We start from the raw sequence: 23386 nt of genomic DNA, 5'->3' as shown, positions 1-23386 counted from the left end.
TTCTATGATTTGCTTCTTTCTTTGTCAATAAATGTAAATACATAATTTTAAACACTGCATAGTATTCTTTTAATAACAGCTGGGGTGCCTGGGTGGCTCAGTTGGTTAGGCCTCTGACTCTTGATTTCTGCTCAGGTCATGATCTCAGGGTCCTAAGATTGAGCCCCGATTTGGGCTACGCACTCAGTGGGGAGTCTGCTTGAGATCCTCTCTCTCCCTCTCCCTCTGTCCCTCTCCCCACTCTCTCCCTTTCTCCCTCTTTCTCTATTTCTCTCAAATAATCTCAAAAAAAAAAAAAAACTTGCACTGAGGGTTAACCAAATGTTAGGACTTTTATTTATTTTCCTCTTCACTGCTACCACATGATGTAATTTGCAGATGAGGCAAGTGAGACATAAGTTGGTTAAGTTACTTTTCCAGAGTCACACAGGCGTAAATAGCAGAGCATAGATGTGTTTCTAACTATATATGGTATCTTGCTATACCATCACTTTTTTAACCTATTCCCTACTGTGANGGGAGAGAAAGAAGCAGGCTCATAGCAGAGTAGCCTGATGTGGGGCTCGATCCCGTAACGCTGGGATCACGCCCTGAGCCGAAGGCAGACGCTTAACCGCTGTGCCACCCAGGCGCCCCACATCTAGATTTTTTTGACCTGATGCTGTTATAAATGACATTATGATGAACTTCTCTGTAACTATTTTGTAAGATTTTCCTTAAATAAGTTGCTAGAAGTAGAATTGCTGAGTGATTTATATTGCCAAATTGCCCTCCAGGATGGTTATATAAATTTGTACCCCCACCAGAGAGTCCATTTTCCCACACTTTTGCTAATAGTGGATATTATTAAAATTAAAATCCTTGAGTCATAGACCTAGCTTGAGTCATAGACATTTTAAGCTGCTGGCATTTGCAGACAAAGCAGATTTTTTGTTTTTTGTTTTGCCAAATTGGGTTGTATGCATGTGTTATTGTCCCTATTTTATTTAATTAATTTATTTTTTTAAAGATTTTATTTATTTATTTGACGGAGAGAGACAGCCAGTGAGAGAGGGAATACAAGCAGGGGGAGTGGGAGAGGAAGAAGCAGGCTCCCAGTGGAGGAGCCTGATGTGGGGCTCGATCCCAGAACACTGGGATCACGCCCTGAGCTGAAGGCAGGCGCTTAATGACTGAGCCACCCAGGCGCCCCATATTGTCCCTATTTTAATAGGTGAAAGTTAAACTGAGATGTTGACAGATAGAGCCTTATGTAAACTAGCTAGTAACATAACTAGTAAGGGGCAGAACTGGGATTTGAAACCAAATCTTTTTTTTTTTTTTAAGATTTACTTCATTTATTTGAGAGAGAGAGAGCATGCTTACCCCAAGGGGAGGAGGGGCAGAGGGAAAGGGAGAGAGAAAATCTCAAGCAGACCCCACAGAATGTGGAGCCCAACTCAGGGATGGATCTCATGACCCTGTGATCATGACCTGAGCTGAAATAATGAGTCAGAGGCTTAACCAACTGAGTCACCCAGGTGGCCCTGAAACGAGATCTTTTTGTGTCAAAATTGCAGTTCTTTTACCATGCTGTCCTTCTAAATGAAGCTGATAGGTGGCTGCCTCTTAAGCTGAGCACTTTGAAGTTATAGCAGCAGTTCTGAAAGTGAGGAATATAGACCTCTGAGAAACCTGGAACCCTTTTAGGGGTCCATTAGGCCAAGTATTTTCATAATAGTGCCACATATTGGTTGCCTTTTTCATATTGTTGACATTTGCTCTGATGGTGCAAAAGCAATGGTGGGTAAAGCTGCTGGTACCTTAGAACTGCTTAAGTCAGTGTCACCAAATCATATTGGTTGTCATTATATTCCTTATTGCCATGCACTCACAGTAGAGTTCAGTTTCACTGAAGCATGTCCTTGATCAAACATTAAAAATTATTAATTTTATTAAATCTTGCTCCTGAGTACACATCTTTTGAATATTCTGTGTGATGAAATGGGAGGTATGCAAAGAGCATTTCTGCTGCTACTGAAATGCAGCATGAGTGCATGAATTGTGAGCTATCCTGGTTAATTTTTTTTTAATGGTACACCATTTTTACTTGAAAGAATATGTTACAAACTGTGGTTATTAAGTGTTGGATATTTGGCAGACATTTTCTGGAAATGAATGAAGTACATCTGTCACTTCATGAAAAACAACTGACAGGGGCGCCTGGGTGGCACAGCGGTTAAGCGTCTGCCTTCGGCTCAGGGCGTGATCCCGGCGTTCTGGGATCGAGCCCCACATCAGGCTCTTCAGCTATGAGCCTGCTTCTTCCTCTCCCACTACCCCTGCTTGTGTTCCCTCTCTCTCTGGCTATCTCTATCTCTGTTGAATAAATAAATAAAAAAAAAAAAAAAAAAAGAAAAACAACTGACAATATTTGTTGCTAACAGTAAAATGTGAGCTTTCAAGCAAAAAATTTGAATTTTGGGAAAATACTCACCGTCATGAGTGTGACAACTTCCCAGTGCTCTTAGACTTTTCTGATGAGAGGTAATGATTTTAACGAATGTGATTATAGCATAATGAAATATATTAACATTTGGAAGATCTCATGTAACTCAGCAATACAATTTTTTCCAAATAATCAACCCATGACATAGATAAAAGATCCATTCAAAGTTCAGGATAGCCAATGGATTTTAATGTACTTGAGTTTGAATAATTTATTGATATAGTTTCAGATTGCACATCATAACCTTTAAGAAACTACCACTTACTGAGTTTGTGTAGAGTGTCTAAGAAGAATATCCACAGTGATCTGAAAAAGCTATTAAATCAAAAGCTAGCCATGACTGGAGGGCCTTGCTAAGAGATGTATTGGAGTACCCTCATTTCTTTGTAAAGTGTTAGAAATACATAATGGTTACACTAAAGTAGTTTGTAGATACTACATTCTTGATTCTTCTGGCCTACATAGATGCTTAGGATAGACTGAAAAAGACCTGCGATCCTGTCCTCAAAGACATGCTTTTCTTGTAGGTTACCATTCCACCATTTCGTGACCCTTTGAAAAAGGCACAATATGATAAAGATGATGAAAAAAGAACTCTTCTTCAGTGTGAGACTGGTACTTAGTGCCTAATTGTTATATGATTTCAAAACCCAAGAGCAATGGGAGTTGCATTTAAGGGTGCTAATTTAGGTTACTAATCTTCCTGCAGGCAAAATATATACAATGAAAGAATTTAAAGAGATTGAAGAGGCCAAACTGCATTCCAGATTCCCAAGAATTTCTAATTCAAGGCACTTTATGACTCCAAATGAGTGGCTTAAGCTGCCTACAACCTACATAGAAAGTGAATTTTGTAAAAGGAGCAGGTAATGGTTAATATAATAGAAATTACGGAACCTTTTGGAATTTGGAAACTTCATGAGAAGTGGTATACGTTTTGTCATCATTCTGATTTTTTAAAAAATTTTATTTTTCAATGAGAAATCTGTAATCCTTTGTTCCTGTTTTTGGTGTTTCTTTTTTCTTGGGCACTTTCAAGATTTTTCTGTTTGCTTTTCAAAACTTTTTTTTTTTTTAAAGAGTTTATTTATTTATTTGACAGAGATAGAGATAGCCAGCGAGAGAGGGAACACAAGCAGGGGGAGTGGGAGAGGAAGAAGCAGGCTCACAGCAGAGGAGCCTGACGTGGGGGCTCGATCCCATAACGCCGGGATCACGCCCTGAGCCGAAGGCAGACGTTTAACCGCTGTGCCACCCAGGCGCCCCTCTGTTTGCTTTTCAATAGCTAGATTATGTCTGTGTCTAGATGCTCCCCCCACCACGTTCTGTTTATCCTGCTTAGGGTTCTTTGAGATTCTTGTATCTGTGGTTTGATATCTTTCATTATTTTTTTGGAAAATATAAGGCCATTATCATTTCAAATATTTCTTATGCCCCTTTCTTGTTTTTCTTTTCTTTCTGAGATTCCAATTATTATTTTTAAAGATTTTATTTATTTATTTGACAGCACAAGTAGGGGGAGCAGCAGGCAGAGGGAGAGAGAGAAGCAGGTTCCCTGCTGAGTAGGAAGCCCAATGTGGGGCTCAATCCCAGGATCCTGGGATCATGACCTGAGCTGAAGGCAGATGCTTAAGCAACTGAGCCACCCAGGCACTGCTATTATTATTTTTTAAGGATTTTTATTTATTTGAGAGAGACCAAACGATAGAGCGTGCGCACTTGCACAGAGGTGGAGCAGAGGAAGAAGGAGAAGCAGCTTCCCGCTGAGTAAGGAGCCCAATGTGGGACTCGATCTCAGGACCCAGGAATCATGACCTTAGCCGAAGGCAGATGCTTGACTGAGTCACGCAGGTGCTACCTGAGACTCCAATTATATGTATGTTAGACCATTTGATATTGTCTCATTGCTCTGTGGCTCTTAGAGAGTTTGTTCTTTTGTGTTGAAAAAAAAATTTTTTTAATTCATATTTCAGTTGGACAATTTCTACTAACCTATCTTTAGGTTCACTGAGCCTTTCCTCAGCTGTGTCCTCTCTCTCTCTGTCTCTCTTTTTATTTATTTATTTTGAGAGAGAGAGGCAGAGATAGCAACAGAGAGTATGAACAGGGAGAAGAGGGAGAAGCAGTTTTCCACTGAGCAGGGAGCCCAATGTGGGGCTCAATCCCAGGACCCTGGGATCATGACCTGAGGTGAAGGCAGATGCTTAACCGACTGAGTCACCCAGGCACTACTGTGTCCCATCTCTTGATCAGCCCATCAGAGGAATTCTTTGTCTCTGGTGTGATTTTTATTTCTAGCATTTCCATTTGATTTTTTTCCCCACATAGTTTTCATTTCTCCTGAAATTCTCCCATTTATACATGTTAATTTTTCCACTAGATTCTTTAACATATTTGTCGTAGTTATTTTAAATTCTTTGATAGTTCCCATGCTAGGGTCATTTCTGAATGTGGTTGTATTGATTGCTTTCACTCTTGACAATGGGTTATGTTTTGTCTTGCCCACTCCCCCATGTCTTATAATTTTTTATTAAATGCTAGATATTTGAGGTTATTTTGTCTTGCCCCCCCCCGCCCTTTTTTTGCATGTCTTGTCATTTTTGATTGAATATCAGGCAGTAGAGGTAGAACAGCGTGGACTGAGCATGTGTAGAAGAAATAGATATGCCTTTTCTTCTGTCAAACATTAGTGTGGAGAATTGGGTTTATCTAGTCAGAAGTTGAGCTGGGTTTAGGTATTATTATTGCTGTTGTTACTTTTAGTGCACTGCAGGCTTCAAATGCCTTTAGTGTTGGGCTGCTGTTACCTTGTGCTCAGGGTGGGGGTTGGTATGCCAGAAGGGTTTTCTCAAGCATTCCTTCTCCCCTTCCAGTTTTTGGCTATTTCTGTAAGCCTGCATCACAGAGGTGTGTGGGGGGGTGTGTGTTCTTGCTTCATTCCCAGAAGTATACTGCTATTGCTTGTTATTGCTAGGCTCATAGTGGGAGCAGAGGAATTTTTTCTGTTTTCCTTATCCCTCCACAGTTTTAGGCATGCTCTATGTGCGTGGGTCTCAGGAATAGCATGTTCATAGAGTCCTTTCCCTTCTTGTGGCAGCCAAGCTCTTGTGTGGATGTTCTTGGGTGAGTTTCCTGCCCCTCTTCCAATAGTAGCAGATTTCTGCTTGGTATAGGTATAGGAATCAGGACCTAAAGTGGTTTCTTGTCTCTCCCTATGGGACAGAGGATTTTTACTTCTATCCTTATCCTAGTAGCACTGGATCCCTGCCTTGGTCCTGAGTGTACCCCTCTTACTTCTCCACAGGCAGACAGGTTTTGCCTTACTTCTCTCCCAAAAGCAGTATATCTTTGCTTGTTGTCCCTGGGGGTGGGGAAGAATTTACTTCCCTCTTCCCAGCAGCTTCAGGCTTTTGCTTTGTAGTATGGAAGGATCCAGGGAAATGGGTAGGGCATTGCACTTGTTTACCTGAAGCTCTCGATCTCTTCCTGTGCATCTTTGCCACTGATGGGGCCTTTCTCTGGTCTTTTGCTCTATGCCCAGTCTTTTTTGAGGAAAACACTTTTTCCAAGACTCTGTTAAATTCTGCTTTAACACTTCCTCTATGAAATATTTCCAGTTGGGGCATCTGGCTGGCTCAACTGGTAGAGCATGTGGCTCTTGATTTCAGGGTTGTGAGTTTGAGCCCCATGTTGGGTGTAGAGATTGCTTAAATAAATAAACCTAAAAAAATAATCTTCAAGTAAAATATTTCCAATCCACCTCCTTATACTGGTCAGTATGGTCTAGTCCCTCTTTGGTCCCATCATTTGACACACACGTACTTTTCCACTTATCATACAGTTTGCAACTGTCTACTTGTGTGTGAAATGAATGAGTGGATGACTACTCATTGGTTAAGTCTGTGGAACTAGTTTGGAACGATTTTGTAAAGGCCTTCAATACCAGCTTAAAACTTGGGATTTTATCATGTAAGGAATGGGGAGTCATCAAGGATAGTTGAGGAGAGCATGAAATGCTGGAAACTTTAATCTGGCATATGCTGTATATGATAGATTAGAGGTAAGATAGGACTGGAAGCTGGAGATCATTGAAGTTTTTATAAGGATCCATGTTGTGTTGATAAAGGCCTCAGGATGGTGGCAAAAGGAATGAAATGAAGAGATTGATGTGATAAAGGAATTTTAGATTTTGGTGGCCAGATCTGGACGGCCAGGGAAAAGGAAGAGGAATTCAGTTTTTTTTTTTTTTTTAAGATTTTATTTATTTATCTGACAGAGAGCACAAGTAGGGGAAGCAGCAGACAGAGGGAGAGGGAGAAGCAGGCTCCCTGCTGAGCAAGGAGCCTCACATGGGGCTTAATCCAAGGACCCTGAGATGGTGACCTGAGCTGAAGGCAGCCACTTAACGACTGAGCCACCCAGGCGCCCTGAGGGGAACTCAGTTTTGAGAAATATTATCTTATGTATTAGTTTCCTACGGCAGTTGTAATAAAGTACCACAAACTGGGTATTTTCCCAGTTCCGGGGGCTGGAAGTGTAAAATCAAGAGGTTAGCAGTGCCATTCCTTCTATGAAGGCCCTTCCTTGCCTCTTTCCTACCTGCTGGTGGCTGCTGGAAATCTTTTTAGTTGGTATGCATCTTATCACTCTAATGTCTGCCTCCATTGTCATATAGTCTTCTTCCCCTTGTTTCTGTATCCAGTTTCCCTCCTTTTTTTTTAATTAAAGATTTTATTTATTTATTTATTTATTTATTTATTTATTTATTTATTTATTTATTTGAGTGCAAATGGGGTGAGGGGAGGAGCAGAGGGGGAGGGACAAGCCAACTCTGCACTGAGTTTGGAGCTCCATGCAGGGCCTGATCCCACAACCCTGAGATCATGACCTGAGCTGAAATCAAGAGTCAGGTGCCCAACTGACTGAGCCACCCAGGCGCCCCTCCAATTTCTGTCTTGTAACATCTGTTACTGGATTAGAGCCCACCCTAATCCATTATGACCTCATTTTAACTTGATTACATTTGCAAAGACCTTATTTCCAAATAAGGTCACAGTGACAGGTATCAGAGTTTAGGACTTGAACATATTTTTTCTGGGGGGACACAATTCAACCCATATTTCAAATTAATTCAATCAGAGACTTATGTATTAAGTTATAATTGCCTTTAAAGTATTCACAATACAATAGAGAAGATAGCTATTTGACTAGATAATTCCGTTACAAATGGCAGATGTGATAATTCTGATATGTACAAGTTATTACAGAAGCACAGAGGAGGGACACTTAACCCAGCCTAACAAAATAAAAGGTGGGATCCTGGATAGAAATAAAAAAATGAAAGGGCTCCTGGGAGGCTCAGTCGATTAAATGTCCGACTCCTGATTTTGGCTCAGGTGATGATCTCAGTGTCATGAGATCAAGTCCTGTGTCAGGCTCTATGCTGGTCGTGGAGCCTGCTTAAGATTCTCTCTCTCCCTCTGCCCCTCCCCCTTCTCCAAAAAATTTTTAAAAATGAGAAGCATCATTTTCTTGGGATTGAAATTACTCAGTGTTCAGTTTATGTAATTTTATTAATTAATTAATTAATTAATTTTTTAAAGATTTTATTTATTTATTTGACAGAGAGACAGCCAGCGAGAGAGGGAACAAAGGAAGGGGGAGTGGGAGAGGAAGAAGCAGGCTCCCAGCGGAGGAGCCCAATGTGGGGCTCGATCCCATAACGCCGATCACGCCCCGAGCCGAAGGCAGACGCCCAACCGCTGTGCCACCCAGGCGCCCCGTGTAATTTTATTAATTTAAATGATCTCTAGTTTGAGTGAATCCAGGAGAAAACTTCCTCTCTGAAGTTAGCAGACATGTATGTAGGAACATAGAGATTGGAGACAGCTACCTAAAGGAGGGAATTCATGCGGTTGCCATCTGGCTTCCATTTTATACCATAGTTCTGGAGACTTTGTTCTTCTGAAGTTCAGCCTTTAATGTTCAATTCTGGTGTATCTGAAATATCCTTATTCTTATTCTTTAAAGATAATTTGCTGGGGTTCCAGTCGTTAAGTGTCTGCCTTCAGCTCAGGTCATGATCCCAGGGTCCTGGGATTGAGCCCTGCATTGGGCTCCCTGCTCTGCTGGGAGCCTGCTTCTTCCTCTCCCACTCCCCATGCTTGTGTTCCCTCTCTCGCTGTCTGTCTGTCTCTGTCAAATAAATAAATAAAATCTTTAAAGAAAAATAATTTGCTGAATACAAAATTCTATGTTGATATTTATTTTCTCTTAATGCTTTAAAGATGTACTTCTTGTTTCTGGTTTCTACTGTTTATGAGATGTCTGCTGTCATTCTGATTTTCATCCTTTCTCTATGGCTGTTTATAACATCTTTTCTTTGTCTTTAGGGTTCTTTTTTAAAATTTATTTTTTTAAAGATTTTATTTATTGGAGAGAGAGAGTGAGTGAGCGAGATAGAGAGCACGAGCAGGGGAAGGGACAAAGGTAGAGGGAGAAACAGGCTCTCCGCTGAGCAGGGAGCCTGATGTGGGTTTGGTCCCAGGACCCTAGGATCATGACCTGAGCCTAAGGCAGATGCTTAACCAACTGAGCCACCCAGGTGCCCCTGTCTTTAGTTTGCTGCACTCTTGCTAGAGATGTCTAGGTACAGATTTCTTTTTATTTAACTAATATATATTGTGCTTCCTGGATCTCTTATGTTTGTTTTTCATCAGTAGTGAAAATTCACAGCAATGATCTCTTGACTGCTTTTTCTTCATTTTTTCCGTTCTGCTTCTGGGCTCAAATTAGACATATATTAGACTTTCTTATATCTTTTTATTTTTATTTTTTAGAGGGGGGAGGGGCAAACAGAGAGGGAGAGAAAATCTTTTTTTTTTTTTTTTTTAAGATTTATTTATTTTAGAGAGTGCAGGAGCAGGGGAAGGGGCAGAAGGAGAAAGAGAGGGGAAGCAGACTCCTCACTGAGCAGGGAGCCAGATGCAGGGCTGGATCTCAGGACCCTGAGATCATGACTTATGCTGAAACCAAGAGTCAGTTGCTTAACCGACTGAACCACCCAGGTGTCCCGGTTTCAGTAACTCTTAAACACTCAAGAATGTACACTAGTTTGAAACAATGGTCTTTTGGACAATATACATAGCAGTCAATGTATAACAATAATTTCTGTATAAATGTAAGATAGTTTTGTTTTCAAAACATCCTCACACGTGTTATTTTGTTAAAGGTTAAAAGTGAAAACGAATTTTAATGATTGTAGTTTCGATTTGAAACCTTTGACCAGAACTCCTCATCCTGTGGAATCTCAGCAGGAAGAAAAATCAGTTATTTACAAGTAAGTCTGTTATTCCATAGCTTTGCTTTTTTTCGTTAAAGATACTTGACTGTGTTTCCACCCCCTGCCACCCTTTTAAATTGCTGGAACAAGGCTGAGGCATACACCACACTCTGATGGCATGACATCAGGAGTCTCTCTCCTCTGTGTCTGGGTGAGGTGGCAACTTGCTTCAACTTTGTCAAATTTTTAAAGAACAAATTGTTAACACATTCAGAAATAACAAGCACAGACAGAAAATAAACTGTTAACAACTGAAAGGTTAGGAGATTTTTAATTGGAATTGGAGCAGTACAAATGGAATTTTGGACTAGTTTTGGTGGATAGTAGGTACACCCAGAGTGAAGAGATGTTACGGGGAGAGTGGTAGTATGCACTATTGTGGGTGTGACAGAGGGTATCATCTCAGTTGCCTAGTTATGGAATTAAAGAGATTTCTCTAATAGTTTCATAACACGTTTATCTGATTAAAACTAACGAGTTTCCTCAGATGTTGCTGCAGGGAATGTAAAATGGTGCACAGCAACTTTGGAAAATAGTTTGGCAGTTTCTCAAAATGTAAAACATTAAGCGACCATGTGACCCAGCAATTCAACTCCTACCCAGGAGAAATGGAGACATATGTCCACATAAAGACTTAGACATGAGCGATCATGGCAGTATTATTCACAATAGCCAAAAAGTGGAAACAACCCAGATATTCATCAGCTGGTGAATGGATAAAAAAAAAAAAACAATGTGCCATATCTATACATGGAGTATTATTTGGGGATTAAAATGAAGAGAAGTACTGATACGTGTTATGAAATGGATGAACTTCAAAACTATTCTACTCCGTGAAAGAGGACAGAAAAGACCGCATATTGTATGACTCCATTTATAGGAAATGTCCAAAGAGGCAGATCTGTAGAGACAGGAAGTAGATTGTTGGGCTAGGCCTAGGTTAGGAATGGACAGTGATTGTAAATGAGCATGAGGTTTTTAGACTGACGGTAATGTTCTAAAATTAGATCATGGTGATGGTTGGACAACTCTATACTAAAAATCACTGATTCCTACACTTAAAATGGGTGTGAATTTTATGATGTGTAAATTACACCTCAGTAAAGCTGTTGATAATAGTAAAAAATATTAAAAAAAAGAACCTAGCAAAGCAGAAGAAAAATGAGCTTGTATGATGTACAATTCTCTGTTCCTAAAAAGCCCCAAAGTAAGCTGCAGTACCTTTTTGTTTTTCTGAATAGGCTCAGAATTTGATGAATAAATGCAGTGTGGCAGAGGCAGAGGGCTTTTAGAGATGCTTGATGCTGCCATGGGCAGCAGAAAGAATAAGTAATGACTAATTGTAGAAACAGATAACTATTAGAGATGGCGCTGGCCATCGTGGACTTCTCAGTGTCCTAGAGGTGTGGTTTAACAATTGGCTGCTTTTTGAATGGGAGTAGAAATTGAGGGATAATAGAAGTATTGGAACTAAGCTGTACTCACTTGGTAGCAAAGGCCTTAAAAGATGCAATGAATCAGAACCACTCTTGCATCCTAGGTTTCAAAAGAGTAAGTTTCTCTACAGTCCCTAACTGCCACAGTCTCATGGATCTTTTGGGTCAGGTTTTAGGATAATAAACATTTAAATCCTATTTAATTTCTATATAGGATATAATAAAAGGAGGGGTTTTGTCCTCTAATACCTCCTCTAGCAGAGTGGGACCCAGATATGAAGGAGAATATTTCATATTAGAGTACCAGACGGCCTATATTTTAGGCTAGAGGCTTAAGTATATGAGCTCCCCCCTGGAAAAGAGGTGGAAGATTAGATTCCTGTCTATGAGTTAGGGAAACATCCCAGTTATGGCATCAGGGTGGAGAAAGTATATTTGTCTTTGGCAGTTAGACCTTCCTTGGGAAGACACAATGGACGACTCTGTGAGGCAGTCATTTACTCTGAAAGAGCCTCACTCAGCTGTTTGATTAAGCAGCAAAGCAGCTGCAAGCGAAACTACTATTAAAGCTAGGTAATGCTATTTATTTGGGTTTCTTTTTTCTAAAAATGTATAGATTCGTATAAAACTCACCAACTTCAAAGTAAAAAAAAATGTAAATGCTACAGTTGAGTTGGTATTTAAGAGACTCCTTTCTGTTTCCTTCGTACAGAAACAAAGGATCATCCTTTCTGGAAAAAGAACCTCTATGTTTTCATGAGAGAAAGAATTCAAGTCTCAAAGAGGCCAACTCTGAAGGTCACTTCCTTGACCCTCAGCAGGAGATAGAAAGGGATGGGGACCAGGATGCGGTGAGAGCTGAGAGAGTCCTATTTTGCCATATACAAGGTAGCAATTGCTGATACCAAAATCTGAGCAGCTGGAAGCTTCTCTGTACGACAGGCTTTCAGGAAGAGAGGAGGCAGTGGACTGCACCCCTTTACCCCAAACAAGGCGAGGGAGGAAGTAGAAGAAACTGAGAAGAAGCTTCCTTTATTCAGAGGGAATGGAGAGAGTTGCCCTGGGAGTTACACAATGGACATGCCCTCTGGTGGGTGGGCTATCAGATTTCCTACCTCTGTCTTAGAATGCTAACCCTTCTTCTGTCTCTCTGCCATCTCTATCATCTCCACCATTTACTACTTAGACACCCAAGCCAGGCCCCAAATTTTGTTCCCCTTAATTCAACCAAGACAGGCAGAAAATTTTCAAAAGGACCATGTACTAAACTCAATGTAGTAAAATTTAAGAAGTAAAGTAAAAGCCCCCAAATTTGAAAATGTAAAATGTGTAGAAATATAGGTGTTCACAGAGCACAGATTCTCATCCTAGGATAACTAGTTGAACTTGGTGGCCATGTGACTGGTCTTCCGTAGTCTACTGCTTCCAGGTCTACGTGCCATTTTCCCCCTTCAGTTCTCTTCTCTACACCCTTGTGTGTCCCAAGGCCCTGGGGTAGAGCCTCTTTTAGAAATGGATTTAGAGGGGCACCTGGGTGGCTCAGTCGTTAAGTGTCTGCCTTCGGCTCAGGGCGTGATCCCGGCATTATGGGATCGAGCCCCACATCAGGCTCTGCAGCTATGAGCCTGCTTCTTCCTCTCCCACTCCCCCTGCTTGTGTTCCCTCTCTAGCTGGCTGTCTCTATCTCTGTCAAATAAATAAATAAAATCTTAAAAAAAAAAAGTGGATTTGGAGGAGAAGTCACAGCACACCCTCCCCATCTTTTGGTTAGAAATAAATATGGGAATGGTGCATTAGTCCAAATATACAGTCTTTCCATCTTCTTTTCTGTCTCTCCATTTCCCTCCTCCTACCCCCAAAGGATAAGCTTTTTTTTATCCATTCATGGAAGTTTTATTAAAACTTTATTTTGTAGTTTAACTCCTTTTACTGTAATTTTTAGTATCCTTCCATGTGCTTGCTTGCTTTCTTCCTCAAAAAACTGTTTTAAGGGGCGCCTGGGTGGCACAGCGGTTGAGCGTCTGCCTTCGGCTCAGGGCATGATCCCGGCATTATAGGATCGACCCCCATATCAGGCTCCTCCGCTGTGAGCCTGCTTCTTCCTCTCCCACTCCCCCTGCTTGTGTTCCCTCTCTCGCTGGCTGTCTCTATCTCTGTCAAATAAATAAATAAAATCTTTAAAAAAAAAAAACTGTTTTAAGGAGGCACCTGGGTGGCTTATCTGTTAAGCGTCTGCCTTCTGCTCAAGTCATGATCTCAGGGTCCTGGGATCGAGTCCTGCATCGGGCTCCCTGCTGAGCAGGGAGCCTGCTTCTGCCTCTTTCTCTGCCCTCCCCACCACTCATGAGTGCTCTCTTACTCTCTCTCTCAAATAAAATCTTTAAAAATTTTTGTTTTAAAGAGTTTATTTATTTGAGAGAGTTAGAGGGCATGAGCAGGGGGAGGGGGAAAGGGAGAAGCAGACTCCCTTTGCTGAGCAGGGACCCCACATGCAGGGCTTGATCCCAGGACCCTGGAATCATGACCTGAGCTGAAGGCAGACACTTAACTGACGGAGCCACCCAGGCGCCCCTCTTCCTCAGAATTTTAACAAGCACCTACCCTGAGCCAGGCAGTATTTGAGGGGCATAGTGGCAAACTAAAGAGGTAAATCTCTGATCTTGAGGAGCTTACATTTTGGTGGGGGTGGGGGGAGACAGACAATAAACAATTATGTCATATGTGAGCTACTAATAAGTGCAATGAGGAAAATAAAACAGGTAAAGTGGTTATACTCAGACCTTACAAATATATGTTATAATGGTTGTATCTTGAATTTAACCAGCCCCCAAAAGGATTATTCTTTACTTTTGTATTTGTGTCCTGCTTACTGCCAAAACCTGCTTTGCTTCCAGATTTCCCCTCTTTCAGGGGAACAGGATTATAATCCAACCAGGACCCTTTAGGAGAAAAATCTAGGAGTAATTTTTGATTTCTTGCTTTTCCTCACTTCCATGTTTAGCAGGTGCCAGCTCTGTCAGCTTATTAACTTTTTGGTTCCTCACTGCTCTCACCCAATTCAGGCCATTGTGATCCTAACTGGTCTTCCTGCTTCTGTGGTTGCCCCTATATAATCCATTCTCCATGCAGAAGCTATATTCTTTTTTTAAAAGATTTTATTTATTTATTTGACAGAGAGACAGCCAGCAAGAGAGGGAACACAGGCAGGGGAAGTGGGAGAGGAAGAAGCAGGCTCCCAGCGGGACTCTGGGATCACGCCCTGAGCCGAAGGCAGACGCTTAACGACTGAGCCACCCAGGCGCCCTAGAAGCTATATTCTTTAAACAATGTTAGGTCCGATTTCTTCCCTCCTCAAAACCTTTGAATGGCTTCCCTTCACACTTTGAAATTTATTCTAATTCCTTACCATGGTGTCTAAGTCCCTGGACTGTTAGGCATCTGCCTCTCCTCCAACCTCATCTCCTGCCTTCTCTCCATATTTGCTGTGCTCCAGCCTCACCAGGCTTTTTTTTTTTTTTTTTTCCCCCCTGAACATACCAGCTTTACTCCCATCTCAGGCTTTTGCTTCTGTCATTCCTTCTACCAGGAACACTCTTTCTCCAGATTTCTCCATGTCTTACTCCCTCAGTTCAGCCAGACCTCTGCACAAATATCTTCTCAGAGAAGCCTTCTCTGACTTCTCTAGTTAAAATAGTCCCCCTCATCCATTCCCCTACTCTCCCTACCCCCTTTACCTGTAAAGAGGTGGGATGCAGGACCCAAATGGAGGCAGAGTACCTGGATGTAGCTTGGTGAATTTTGTGAAGGAACATTTCTTATTTCTGTTCATTTCCTTACTCAAGTGAGAAGGTCATCTGTCAGCTGATAGTGAAGGTGGAGGACCAAGAATCAGAGGTTTGAAAAAAGGGAAGAAAAGAAGGTGGTATTTTCTAAATCACAATAATCCTAGTGTAAATTAGTACTCCAGACGTCCTGACAGTCTGAAAGCAGGACCAAAGGGGGTCCCTCAACTCATATCACATATCAGTGATCTACCCCCCCTATAATAGGGTTGGCTTATTCCCAGATCTCTGCATGTCTTGAATCCAGAGAGAGTGATGAGAGGGTGAGGTAGGTTTAGGTGACCTTTGCCTGAGAGAGGAGTCACTCAGCTCTGGCAGGACAAGGCTTTAGGGGGGTCAGCTCAGCTGGGCTGAGGAACTCTTTGTGCTCTTGTAGGCTCCCCATTCCTATATCACATGTAACTCTTCTTTTCTGTCACCTTCAAAAGGTTTTAGCAACCAAGGAGCACACACCCTGATCCTTGATTGGTGAGGAACACAAAAGAAGGCTGCTCCAGAGGAAGTTATGTGCCAGCAGGATTCATTCAGTGTGAGGACCAAGGAAGGCATGCTCAGGCACCTGCAATAAACACTTAATTTTTGAGTTCAGTGTCTTTATGATAATTAAGAAATCACAATATCATGTATTGATAGTTACTGCAAATGTATTTTCTGCAGAAGTTAAATATTGCCTGAAAGATCCAATAAAAATAACGATAGCTACCTTACTGAGTGCCTATCTCAATTCACTTGATCTTTCCCGAATCAAGTTAGGTGTGTCGCTTTTGGTGAGGTACCCTTAAAATCCACTGCTTCATAATCTCCCCTGGTTTTTCTTTTTCTTTTTCTCCTCTCTCCTCTCTTCTGTTCTTCCTTCCTTCCTTTTATTTATTTATTTATTTATTTATTTATTTATTTATGAGCACGAGCAGGGGCGAGAGGGAGAAGCAGGCTCCTACCAAGCAGGGAGCCCCAGGTGGGGCTCCATCCAGGACCCCGGGATCATGACCTGAACTGAAGGTGGACCCTTAACTGACTGAGCCACCCAGGTGTCCCTCCCCAGGTTTTTCTAACAGTCTTTAGAAAATTTAAGAATTCGGGGTGCTTGGGCAGCTCAGTCAGTTAAGCGTCTGCCCTGGGCTCAGGTTATGATCCCAGGGTCCTCGGATGGAGCCCGGCCTCCCGCTCCCTGCTCAGCAGGGAGTTTGCTTCTCCGTCTCCCTCTCTGCTGCTCCCCCTGCTTATGCTCTCTCACTTTCTCTCTCTGACAAATAAATAAATAAAATCTTTTTTTTTTCTTCAAAGATTTTATTTATTTATTTGACAGAGAGAGACAGCCAGCAAGAGAGGGAACACAAGCAGGGGGAGTGGGAGAGGAAGAAGCAGGCTCCCAGTGCTCCCAGCAGAGCAGGGAGCCTGATGTGGGGCTCCATCCCAGGATTCTGGGATCATGCCCTGAGCCGAAGGCAGACGCTTAACGACTGAGCCACCCAGGCGCCCCAGTAAACAAAATATTGAAAAAAAATTCTTAAAAATTTAAGAATTCATTTTGAGTATGATTACCTATTTGCTGATGCTGATTCTGATTCTGCGTGTCACCTGGCTCATGTTGAGTCTGACCCCTAGTCAGGGGAAGACATAGTAAGCCCTAGAACACAGGAGAGCAGGATTGTGTTTTCCTTAGGCAAAGGGAACACTAAAAATCATCCCTCTCCTAATCACAGCCCTAGATCATACAGGTAAACCGTATATTCTCTGTAGTGTTAATTTACAAGATGTCAACTTATTAGAAACAAAACAGGTTGGTGTTGGATTGGGCAGTTGAAGGCCCCACGTGCGCGGGCCCTCCTCCTCCCTGACCTCCCCCACCCTTGCCGTCGGTTGCTGGGACAGGGTAAGGGGCTTCCAGGGAAGCGGGGCTCGGCTTTCAGCCCAGTGCTTTAGTTTGGTTTTAAGAGGACGCTCCTTTTTTCCCTCCGGCAANCCTCCTAGGTGACAGGGTTGTGGGGTCGCCCAGGCCGGCCCGGTGGACCCCGCGGCCACACGGGAAGGCATAATCACCCTTGGAAACAGGCTCCAGGGCGCCATGGATGTCTGTGGCAGAGCCAGGTTTCAACTGCTTTCTGCCTTACGAAGTCTCTTCAGTTTACTCTCTCCCCTCAGGAATCCTATTACCTATGGCTTCCAAGAAAGCGCCCACCTATGGCGAACATTTCAGGCCAGAAAAATTGAAAGAATGGCCAGAGCCCGAGTCAGTTGCTTTCATGGAGGTAAGGGAACGTGGCGTTTCGGGACGTTATTTATTTGGGCGATGGGACATAAATTCCTTGAGAACTATTTTGTCTCGGTCACGGTTGTAGTTCCCAGAACTAGAACAGCGCCTGTCAGAGAAAAAATTGCGTGGATGGGAATGAATGATCCAGGATCAAAGGTGGCCCGAGGGCCCCGCTGTCCCCGAGCTCGCCGGCCTGTGGGCGGCGCTCCCCAGTGAATTCCGATCCTTAAGGGTCTCGTAAAGCAATGATTTCCTCATAAAGAAAGTTCCATTGTTTTGTATGATCCTATAATTTGTCTCACTGTAAAGAAAAGCTCTTGGATATTTCTTTTCTTTTGCCATGGTAGCAGTTAAAGAGTGATGAGACCTTTAGTATTGGTGTGCGCGCGCACAGAAAGCTGTGGGTTTCCAAAGTGCTGCCAGAAATCACTAACCTCTTCCTTATATTTTCTGGTGAAATCATGAAGAAGGAGCTATCAAGGCAAAAACTGTTTATTTCTTTTAAAAAGGTGGTTCAGAAGTCGGACACATGATCAACAGTATTTATAACATTTGCTAATAATATTAATAGGATGGCTTAAAAAATGTGGTTTTCCAAGATGTTTGTCAAAGTAGATGTTTCTTCTCCAAATAGATTAAGTTTATAGCATCAGGGGAAAACATTTAATTATTTTACATGATTTTTCAATTGCTGTCTTAAAATAAGTCTAAGGAGGCTTTAAAGCAAGAGTCTGCTTATGTTATCAAGAGAGTTTTATTTTGAAGACCCGAATAGCTATTTGAATATTACTTTAGATTTCATTTGAAACTGTTAAATGTATGGATAAAACTACAACTCTCCTTTTCAAGATCTCTCTTATTCACAGATTTGTTATTTGAGTTTGGGGTTTAGTTTGTTTTGATGCATTCACTGTGACAGAACCAGAGATTGAATAATATAGTTTTAAGAACCTGGATCTTCTTACACTAGTTCTTTTAGGTAATAGTATTTCTCTTCTGGATACTGGATTTTTATTGCCTTTCCATTTGTTCCTATGTAGTCCTAGAAGCATAAAAACTGGTAGTGATCCAAATGAAAAGCCCTAAGGTGAGGTCTTAAGTGCATCAGCTTTACCCAAACTCATAATGGAAACAGTAAGTTTCTAGATGTAAGAGAGTCTTGGTCCTGGGCCAGGAGCTGCCACTAACTGTCTCTTTTTTACTTAAAAAGTGGCTTTTGACTTATAAAGAGACCTAGCAGAAGTCAGGAACTTCAAGGGCCCTTTAAAACATACCTAGTGAATGCCTGAAAAGAGGATTTATTGTATAGAGGATCCCTTCAATTAGTAAGCTTTCTTAGTACTTCAAAAATATGATTTAATGGTATGATGTGTAAGGGATTTGTTTCAGAATAATCTGGGTAGGGGGGCCGGGGAGAGTGAGCAGAGGTTTTGATGAACTAAGACTAACTCTCTGAGTTGGTAATTATTGAACCTGGGTGATGGGCTCACAGAGAATCATGTTTGAAAATTTCCTTAATAGTTACAAAATATTCTTTGAGGTAACAGGCAGTAGATATAAAGTAAAACTATTGGTAAAATACAGTGAGTTTTGTCATTCTGGTTTGTTTCTTTAGGATTTACATCCTAATATTCAATTCTGCAATTTTAGGCATTAGCTAGAGAAGACATTGATGAAGCTGTACGTGCAATATTACTTAGAGAAAATTACGTTGCGAAGGTAAGCGTTGGCTACAGACTGTGGATTCTAAGTGTGTTCCAGGTACGCAAGAGTGGTGCATGGCCAAGAGGATATTACTGTGTCACAGAGATTCATTTTGCTGGGAGAAGGAGCCTCCTCTGATTCATTTTTTTATACAACATAGATCTGAGATCGCACCACCTCCTTGTAGGATCACTAAAAGGTCAGGATTCCTAGCTCTGTCTGTAAGGGATCTGACAGATTGTCCTACTTCCCCTCTTTGTTCTGGTACTGAATAGAAATTCTTTCTGACTCACATATATCTCTTTCCCATATGTTCCCACATCACAACGGGGCTATGTAAAAGCACCAGAAATAGTATTTAAGGGTAATGACCTCTTAGTACTGAGAGTTACAATGAAATAAACTTAAAGGTGTTTGTTTGTTTGTTTGTTTGTTTCTTTCTTTCTTTCTCTCTTTCTTTCTTTCTTTCTTTCTTTTTTTAGAGAATGTGCGGTGGGGGGGAGCAAAGGGAAAGAGAGATAATTGATAATTTTTTTTAAGATTTATTTTTGAGAGAGAAAGACTGTGAGTTGAGGGGGAAGGGCAGAGGGAGAGAATCTCAAGCAGACTCCCTACTGAGTGTGGAGCCTGATGCGGACCTGGATCTCAGGACCCTGAGATCATGACCTGAGCTGAAATCAAGAGTCGAACACTTAACCGGCAAAGCTGGCCAGGCACCCCAATAAACTTAAAGGAGTTTAATTTTGTTTATTTTAGAGAGAGAGTGAGTGTGGGGGAGGGACAGTGGGAGAGAATCTTCAAGCAGAGGCCCCATAGAGCCCTACAAGCGGTTCGATCTCATGACTCATGAGATCATGATCTGAGCCGAAACCAAGAGTTGGATGCTTAACCCGCTGAGTCACCCAGGTACCCCAAAGGAGTTCTAATTTTAATGAGAGAGATTGAAATTTGGTGTTAAAATGGTACTTTAATGTTTGTATTGTAATTTATAACTTATAAAGGAAGTTCACATGTATTCTCATTTGAGCATGAGGAGAGGTAGGTGGGATTGGCCTCTTTCTGTAGATTCAGAGAGAGGTGCTGGAGCAAGTCGAGTACCCTTTCTGCTCTGCCAGTTTGGTCACAGACTTTGATGATGAAGCCTGGGGACATGCCATGGGTGACAGGAACGCTTCGAAATGCTTACAAAGAGGCAGGAGTTTCATGAGTTAGGAATGGCTTGGCTGTGGTTTAAGCTGAAGGCACACTCTGGTTTAGAACTTTTCCTGGCTTCCTCCTGCTCTGTGCTCCCAGGTTCTCTTCCTGAGCTTTATTATGTTCTTCAGTTATCTCATGCTAGGACCTCGCAACCCAAATATGGTGACAGCTTAGGAGTGGGAGCAAGTGTTTCCCCCCTATTCAAATGATGGTAAGTGGAAAACTTCTTAATAATTTGCTTTCCTTGTTTGTATCATTTCATTAGAGATTGGATACATATTTTCAGCATGTGGATATTTTTAAGGAAAGAAGAAAAGAGATGTTACATAAAAAATGGATTGAAAATGTTGCAGAGCCTCTTCAGCATAGAATTACAGAGAAAGTAATTTCATACAGAGGGTTGGAAAAAAAGAAACAAGAGAATTTTGAATATTTTTTACAGCACACCAATAAAAGGGTACTGTGAGGGTTTTTTTTTTAATAAGTATAATTTATAGAGTCAAGCCAACATTTTCACTGCACTGGTTATGCAAACAGTCCTAATATTATTTTCGTATTTATGATGAATTCATGGAATTATAATACAGCCTACTACATTTTTAAACTTGGGGTTTCAGAAGGAGGGAATAGAAGTATTGATTTGGAACTAGATTTATCAGGAATGCTTTTAGGTAAATGTAAAGAGAATTGCAGTAGGTTAACCATAAGAACATGTATTATTTACTAAGAAATTGAGGGTTAGGTGGTCTTATGATGGGTTTTGGCAGCAGAACAATGTTGTTAATCACCCAGGTTTTTTTCCTCTAGTTCTTTTCTGCTATCCTAAATATTTCTAGTTTTTCCTCATCACTCTTACATTTGTAAGCACGTTTTGTTACTTACAGCTTCAGGTGTTAGATCTATGCTCAAGGCAAGAAGGGGTAAGGAATGGTGCCAGGCTACCCTTTTCTTATACCTGATCCTTTGATCTGGAAGCACAAGGAGTCCCCAGAAGCTCCTAGCTGATTTCCCCTTAGGTCCCATTGTCCATAACTGGGTCACATCACAAGTGCTAGCTAGAAGCAGGGCCAGGAAAGAGAGTGTGTGGCTTTCCACTCTCTTGAGTAGGAAAAGGGCAAGGGAGAAGAGGATTCCATGGCTATTGAGTTAGCCAACCAATAGGCATGGAGACCACTGGTTTCTACACACTGTTCTTCAGTTTGGCTTTACAAAACAATAAAGTTTTGACTGCTGCTTTTGAAGATTTTTTTCTGTTTTAACTTTGAGGTCAGGACCCTCTTTTGGAATTTAGGTCTGCCTAGGTTTCCAGGTATTTACTAGAGATCTGGAGTAGTTTGCCTGGAATGTCAGAGTATTTATTTGCTGAGCAAAATTTCTGTGTATGAACATTAAATACTTCTTAAGCACTCTAAGAGGCAGAGCTCAGTGTTGAAACCAAAGTGCAGTCTTACAGTTGTTCCCGGAAGTATGATTGCACAAGTATAGGATGGGGATGCCATGAAGCGTTGCATTAGAAAAGGCATATGTTGGGGCACCTGAGTGGCATCTGCCTTCTGCTCAGGTCATGATCTTAGGGTCCTGGGATCAGGCCCTGAGTTGGACTTCCTGCTCAGTGGGGAGTCTGCTTCTCCCTCTGTCTCTGCCTTCTCCCCCCACTCATGCTCTGTCTCTCTCAAATAAATTAAATCTTAAAGGCATGTGTTGAAGTGTGAGTGTTTCTTTTTCTTTCTTTCTCCCTTTCTTTCTTTCTTTCTTTCTGTTTTTTTTTATTTGAAAGATTTTATTTCTTTGAGAGAGAGCACAAGAGAGCAGGAGAGAGAGCATGAGTGGGGATTGGGACGGGCAGAGGGAGTAGGAGAAGCAAGCTTGATCCCAGGATCATGACCTGAGCCAAAGGCAGACATTCAACCGACTGAGCCACCCAGGCGCCTATTAAGTGTGAGTGGCTTTAAGTGACAGTAAAATCAGTGTGAGTCGACTGTGGGAGCTGACTTCTAAGAAAACATCTGGGCTCTTAGGTTGTATGAAGGGAGGTGGTACTTGGAGTGGGAAGCATCAAAGTCCTGTTGCTATCTTGTCACTCCTGATTCACACTGTAGAGGGGACCTTAACCAGTTGCAGAACCTTTAGAAAAAGGTAGAGGCTTGACGACACTTCGCAGGAAGAAAAGTGGGAAGAAATGTGGGGTATTTAGCCTGAGGAAGAGAGGACAAGAGAGGGAATGAAAACTTTAAATATTTAAAAGGCTGGTATTTGGGTGATGGGTAGATAAATTTCGTGTTGCTTCGGGGTAGAGAACTAGTATCTTCCCTGGGCAGTGACAAGGTGGATTTCAACTCAGTCTAAGGACAAACTGGTGGTTAGAATGACCAAAGTACCTGCCTGGTGGAGCAGAAAGTTCTCAGACTAAGGCTAGTTGATGACTTCACTCTAAAGCTTGATGATTATTTCTCCCAGAAGGTGGTGGGCTCTCACTGCAGTCTAAATTACTTCTAAGGTTCCTTTAGCCCTTTGAATCTGTGTGAATCTATGATTTTACATAAAATCAGAAGAAAGCATTTGGCTTTTTTGAATCTCACAAAACACCTCTGTATGCAGTGATTTGCTCTTAGGTATATATTTTTTTTCCTAAAGGAAATTGTATTTGGAGACCTTTATGATCCTGAAGTATGCAATCCTTTTTATATGACAAAAAAAGACCCAAATTATGGAAAGGTAAGTAAGATTCATTCATTCATTCATTCTTAGAAGCTCTGAGGTTGGGGGAATACCTAGACATTTTAGAAGTCTCGTAATTACTCTGTATTCATTCAGAAATCTACAGAAGCATTTCCTCTGAGTTTTAGAACAGAAACCTACAGTAATTTCAACTACCGGGGAATTTACATGTGTGTGTGTTCCTCCACTCCCATTCAGCAAACTGGAAGCCCAGGAGGGAGAGGAAGACATGGACAGCATGTGCAATGGGGTGTGACAGGTGTCACAGAATCAGTGTGGGCCCTGGCCCAAGAGGCAGAGCTCTTTTCTGTGGAAGGTGGAAGGAGGGATGCCAGAAGGGCTGCCCAGAGAACCAGTAATTGGGCTTGTCATGAGTCTTCACGTTTCAAGCTCAACGATATAGGA

General features: G+C 41.7%; 1 protein-coding gene across 6 annotated transcripts in view; it reads left to right on the top strand.

The window, feature by feature from the left end:
- Window positions 1-23386, top strand: part of LOC100482156 (protein FAM228B) — a 44699-nt gene that overhangs the window by 8370 nt on the left and 12943 nt on the right. Inside the window, exons 6-13 of one of the 6 annotated variants that reach the window (XM_034659827.1) lie at window positions 3016-3103; window positions 3198-3354; window positions 9720-9827; window positions 11979-12154; window positions 17251-17357; window positions 19013-19081; window positions 20529-20720; window positions 22898-22978. In XM_034659827.1, coding sequence (XP_034515718.1) covers window positions 3016-3103; window positions 3198-3354; window positions 9720-9827; window positions 11979-12154; window positions 17251-17357; window positions 19013-19081; window positions 20529-20720; window positions 22898-22978 — 978 coding nt within the window. Of the gene's footprint in view, window positions 1-3015; window positions 3104-3197; window positions 3355-9719; window positions 9828-11978; window positions 12357-15536; window positions 15958-17250; window positions 17358-19012; window positions 19146-20528; window positions 20721-22897; window positions 22979-23386 lie in introns of those variants that run through there. The other 5 variants (XM_034659828.1, XM_034659831.1, XR_004625067.1 and 2 more) reach the window with 5 other exon arrangements.

Source organism: Ailuropoda melanoleuca, chromosome 4, assembly GCF_002007445.2.
Source record: "Ailuropoda melanoleuca isolate Jingjing chromosome 4, ASM200744v2, whole genome shotgun sequence".
Classification (NCBI taxonomy): Eukaryota; Metazoa; Chordata; class Mammalia; order Carnivora; family Ursidae; genus Ailuropoda; species Ailuropoda melanoleuca.
This window is presented reverse-complemented; position numbering and strand designations above follow the sequence as displayed.